This window comes from Poecilia reticulata, chromosome 6, assembly GCF_904066995.2.
Source record: "Poecilia reticulata chromosome 6, P_reticulata-male-v2, whole genome shotgun sequence".
NCBI classification, from domain to species: Eukaryota; Metazoa; Chordata; class Actinopteri; order Cyprinodontiformes; family Poeciliidae; genus Poecilia; species Poecilia reticulata.
In genome coordinates this window covers 27,422,375-27,428,391 of record NC_088835.1, presented here as the reverse complement: position 1 = coordinate 27,428,391, position 6,017 = coordinate 27,422,375, and the positions used below count along the sequence as shown (strand labels likewise).

Genomic DNA, 6,017 nt, shown 5'->3' with positions numbered 1-6,017 from the left:
TCCCCCTTTTTAAACAGGGGGACCACCACCCCAGTCTGTCAATCCAGGGGAACTGCCCCCGATGTCCATGCAATATTGCAGAGTCGTGTAAGCCAACACAACCCTGCAACATCCAGAGCCTTAAGGAACTCTGGGCGGATCTAATCCACCCCCGGGGCCCTGCCACCGAGGAGCTTTTTGTCCACCTCAGCGACCTCGTCCCCAGAGACTGAAGAGCCCAACCCAGAGTCCCCATGCTCAGCTTTCTAAACAGAAGGCATGTTGGTGGGATTGAGGAGGTCTTCGAAGTATTCCGCCCACCGGCCCACAACGTCCTGAGTTGAGGTCAGCAGCGCACCAGCCCCACTATAAACAGTGTTGGTGCTGCACTGCTTCCCCCTCCTGAGACGCCGGATGGTGGACCAGAATCACCTCGAAGCCATACAGAAGTCTTTCTCCATGGCCTCTCCAAACTCCTCCCACGCCCGAGTTTTTGCCTCAACGACCACCTGAGCCGCATGCCGCTTCGCCCGCTCCAGAAGCTGCCCATCAGCAGCTTCTGGAGTCCCACAGGCCAAAAAGGCCCGGTAGGACTCATGGTCCACTCAGACTCAGTGTCCCGCACCTCCCCCGGAACGTGTTCGAAGTTCTGCCGGAGATGAGAGTTGAAGCTCCGTCTCACACGGGACTCCGCCAGACGTTCCCAGCAGACCCTCACTACACGTTTGGGCCTGCCAGGTTTGACTGGCTTCCTCCCCCACCACCGGAGCCAACTCGTCACCAGGTAGTGGTCAGTGGACAACTCCGCACCTCTCTTCACCCGAGTGTCCAAGACATACGGCTGCAAATCCGATGAGACGATGACAAAGTCAATCATCAAACTGCGGTCTAGGGCGTCCTGGTGCCAAGTGCACATATAGACGCCCTTATGCCTGAACATGGTGTTCGTGATGGACAATCCGTGACGAGCACAGAAATCCAACAGCAGAACACCACTTGGGTTCAGATCGGGGGGGGCCGTTCCTCCCAACCACGCCTCCCCAGGTCTCACTGTCATTGCCCACGTGAGCGTTGAAGTCCCCCAGTAGAACAAGGGAGTCCCCAGGAGGGGCACTCTTCAGTACGCCCCTCTAAGGACTCCAAGAAGGGTGGGTAATCTGAACTGCCATTTGGCCCGTAAGCACAGAACCCGTCCCCCACCCGTAGGCGGAGGGAGGCTACCCTCTCGTTCACCAGGGTGAACCCCAACGTACAGGCGCCCAAATGGGGGGCAACAAGTATGCCCACTCCAGCCCGGCGCCTCTTACCGTAGGCAACTCCAGAGTGGAAGTTTGTCCAGCCCCTCAAGGAGACTGGTTCCAGAACCAGAGCCATGCGTCGAGATGAGGCCGACTATTTCTAGCCAGAAACTCTCAGCCTCGCACACTAGCTCCGGTTCCTTCCCCACCAGAGAGGTAACGTTCCACATCCCAAGAGCCAGCTTCTGCTGCCGAGGATCAGACCGCCAGGGTCCCCTCCCTCGGCTGCCACCCATAGCACACTGCACTCGACCCCTTTGGCCCCTTGGACAGGTGGTGAGCCCATCGGAAGGGGGACCCACGTCTCCTTTTCGGGCTGAGCCCGGAAACAAAATACAAGTAATAATGATAATAAAATAATATAAAATCAGAGTGATGCGTGACTGCGAGGAGAGCGCGAAAGCTCCTCACCGGGTTGAACCTGCACGATGGGTCGTTAACCACTAACGCACCGGCCAACCGGGAACACATACATAAACTTTACAGGAAAGACAGGGCCAAACACTGGGCAGCGTGTTGAGATGTAAATGCCGCATAATGTTTTGTTCACAAACATCATTCTCACCGCTCCACAAAACACCACTGGAAGCGCGATTACAAGTTATTCCTGCGGTTCACGTAGAGCTGCGCGACCAGAGCTAACGCGGCGGGTTTAAACTCTTACCTTAATCAATAACTAATCATAATTCTTCACAGGGGGTTGATGTAAATATTCATAGCGGTCAGCCTGTGTCCAGTTCAAGTGAAAGGAAGTGCGTGCGATCCGCGCTGAGGTTAACTTAATCCAGCTGCTGCAGCGCGAGGCAAGGCGCAGAGGCGCCAGCGGGGTGATTGGGCCGGCTTTAAAAACTATTAACATATCTTTTAGGATTAAATCTGCTCTGATTTGAAATGCTCAGAGTAACCGAGACGCTTGCAATCAAACTTACAAAAAAAGAAAAAAAAAAAAAAGATTTTTTTCATTTTATTTTCTTACCCCCCCTTCACCCCACCCCACCCACAAAAACAAGAAAGGCCTTTTATAGACGCTAGTAGAGCATGGCGGGCCGCCAGGCCTATAACATACTGGGGGAAACCCTACGTTTAATTTACTTTTATTTACTTTGTTCAATAGGAGGAAACACATTGACAATAAACAGTTCGTTATTTCATTACTTTGGCTGAATCATGATAAACTGCCACCTTATGCCTTGGAAATCAGAACTAGCTAAACTGCTACATTCCTTTTATAGACTTAGCTCATTTTTCTGTCGAAGGTAGCCAATAGTTCAAGAATATTTAGCTCTCTAATTCATACTAATGAGAAGAGTTTGAAACTGGAGCGCCAGAGCAATAACACTAGCCGACAGCTCTGTATGGGATCAGAGACCAGAGTGACTGTTGCAGCTGACAGTAAAACAAAAAAATTAAGTATGTCTTTATTTCTTACCATGTTCATCGTAGAGCCTTTAAAACCACAAAATAAAATCTGAATATTTTCAAGAAAACTCTGGTGCTGACCTTTAAGTTTAAGTTATGATCCTTCCCAAATATTCAATTTCTACATAATTATAAGTTTTAACATGAACCCCTCCACCTGTGCCCCCCCAAAAATAAAAGTTTAAAGCAACTTTAGTTATAATTTAAATAGCACATGACTTGTATTGAGAAACAATGCAATAAATAAATATTTATGAGGAATTTTATTAAGTGGAGTTACTTATTAAAACTTGTTTTTATTTAGATTCTTAAGTTTTTGTAAAGGTGTAGCAGGGATTAGATCTGTGACACTGAACCAAACTCGTATCTAAACATTTGAATCTTAGTTTGACTTCTAAAGGTCTCAACAAGTTGTTTACTAAGAAAAACACTTATGTAATTCATTGCTGCTTACTAGTCATTTTTGATGGTTTTGATATTCCCCATAATTACTGGGTAATATTGGACTCAGCAAAATGTTGAATAATTAAACAATAGCAAAAAAATGTACTGGAATGTTTTAGTCAGAGAAGTGAGCTCTGACAGAAAATATGTGAACTTATCAGAAAAGGGCTATGGACAAAATAGACTATTTAAAATATGCTTTGTAAATGTGAAAGGATAATAACTCTTATATATACAAAAACCAAAAGGCAGAGCAATTTATGTATCAGGTAATCTGTATAATTTATTCTAATTACTTTGTGTATGTGTGCTTTGGTTTGATAATGTTTACCAAAATATACAACAACGTTCATTCGTTATAAAACCATTTTTAAGAAACTGTTAGCTGAACCTTGAAACCCATTTTAATAAGTTTATTTTAAAAAATGCAGTTTTTTTTTTACTTTTGTGATTCACCCAAAATTTTCCTGCACATTAATTAACCCAACCATGAACATACTATTTTGTAACTGCCATCATTAAAATCCTTTTAAGTGGAGCTGGTGTGGTAGAGTACAACCCACACATGGAGGCCTTAGTCCTTGACACAGACTTCACAGGTTCGGTGGCCTGATGACCTTTTAGAGTCCCTCTTTCATTACCTACTTTCCTGTCTAACTCCTCTGAAATATAGCTTGCCTAAGCCTAAAAATCCTTTAAAAACTTTTTGGTTTCTTATTTGAATAAAAATAACTTTCAGTTTATTGTTGTTTTCTAATTCTTCAACAGCTGACAAGGAGCCAGATCTCAGGATTGTTCTTGTTGGGAAAACTGGAGTTGGCAAAAGTGCAGTTGGAAACACCATTTTAGGGAGGAAAGCTTTTGAGTCTACAGTCTCTCTTTCCTCTGTGACACAGATCTGTGATAAGAAAACTAATATTTTTGGTGGTCTAAATCTGGCTGTTATTGATACTCCAGGTCTGTTTGGGACTAAAAAAACTAATGAAGAGGTTGTAAAAGAGATTGCTAAATGCATCAACATGGCGGCTCCTGGTCCTCATGTCTTCCTGATTGTGCTCCAACCAACCAGATTCACACCAGAAGATGAAAAAACAGTGGAAATAATTAAGACAATGTTTGGAGAAGAAGCAGCCAAATACACCATGATCCTGTTTACCCATGGAGACGAGCTGAAAAAGGGAAACTTTGATTAAAATAAAAGACATGTTAGAAAACCACCAACCTCTAAAACACTTCATCAGTCAGTGCTCCATCTTGGAGAAATTTGAAGATAAATATCATGTTTTTGACAATGATGTTGAGGATTCTGCTCAAGTCAGGGGACTGGTGGAGAAGATCAACAGAATGGTTCGGAAAAATGAAGGAAGATGCTACACCAATAAAATGTTTGAAGAGGCAGAGAGAGCAAACAAAGAAGAAATGGAACGACTCCTCAAAGAAAATTCAGACATGAATCCTCAATATGCAAGAACACTGGCGGAGAGAGAGAACTCCTTTATCCGTGCTGTTCTGGGGGCTACAGCTGCTGGAGCTGCTACTGGAGCAGGTGTTGGAGCTGCTGTTGGAGCTGTCGGGGGGCCGTTGGGAATTGCTATTGGAGCTGCTGTTGGAGGTTCTGCTGGAGCTGTGGCTGGAGCTGTAGCAGCAGCGAAAAAGAAGGGGGCATGTGTTATACAGTGATTATGTGTATGATGCTTTGGCTACAGCTTGTTAAATCCTGATTTTCATGAATAGCAAAATATGTATCAGTAATAAAATATTTGATCATGTAATTTATTACTAAACATTTCAGCATCTGTGGCTGAGATGAGGAAAAAGAACCTTTATGTCTTTATTATCAAGTTATTGGTTAGATTCCTGTTTATCTCATTCACATGTAAAATTCTCAAACAGTCTGAACAATATAGTGAATAAATCTAAATATGACTTGTGGTATGTAGGAGCTGTGAGCCTTAATTAAGAATGGAAACAAATTAAATTAATAATTTAGCAATACATTATCTTAAGCGCGACCTGTCCAGGGTGACCCCTGCCTCTCGCCTGAAGATGGGCACCAGCACCTCCCGAACCCACTAAGGGACAAGGGTGCAAGAAAATGGATGGATGGATGGATGGATTATTTTAAACTGCTGATTTATTATGATTTATCTTAAATAAATTATTTATTGCGTATCTGGTGATTGATAATAACAAATTACTTCCTGCTGGTTTAACTTTTCCCCAACTAAAAAACATACAATATAATTATATAGTGATATACTGAAATAATTTTTAGAAATTATTTCAGGTCAAATTTTCAACTATATATTTTAGGAATTTGTAAAACAATTTGGATATGAATTTAATTATGACAAACTCTATTTTATTAAATCTGTGAAAATTGCACTTTATTCTCTAAATGAAATCAACAAAGGTGCCAGATCAAATTTTAACGCAATCCTATTTGCCTTTCATTCAATTGTAAGGGAATCACACAAAGGTTTAAAAAACTTGTGAACATAAATTGTGTATTTTCATAAAACCTGAAAATGAAAGGGTAAATAATCTGAGGGGATGGACACATGAAATGTCACAAAATGGTGTAGATGCTTTATGTACAGAGACTAAAGTCTTCAACACAACTGGGTTCGATTCCCAACCATCAGATCTTTGCAACATTTCTTCCACTTTTGTGTCTCGATTTTCTTTCTGGTAACAAAAAAAAGTCACTAGTTCCAAAATTATTAAATATATAAGAGTGCTCCATTATTAAATAGGCTACTTATTTACTCTATTTACTTTGTTTTTGTTGTATTGCTAAACTGTAAACAGAAACTACATTTAATTAAACTTTCAAACACATTTATATGAGAGGTGTTAACGGCTCTACTTAGCATA

The 6,017-nt window shown here is 42.3% G+C and overlaps 1 protein-coding gene across 1 annotated transcript; it reads left to right on the top strand.

The window, feature by feature from the left end:
• Positions 1 to 3,877: 3,877 nt before the first annotated feature.
• LOC103461372 (GTPase IMAP family member 9-like) lies at positions 3,878 to 4,820 on the top strand (the record flags this gene model as incomplete). Its single annotated transcript, XM_081608498.1, has 2 exons — positions 3,878 to 4,318; positions 4,359 to 4,820. Coding segments are annotated over 2 exons (903 nt in total), but the record flags the coding sequence as incomplete, so codon positions are not given.
• Between the last annotated feature and the right edge of the window lie 1,197 nt (positions 4,821 to 6,017).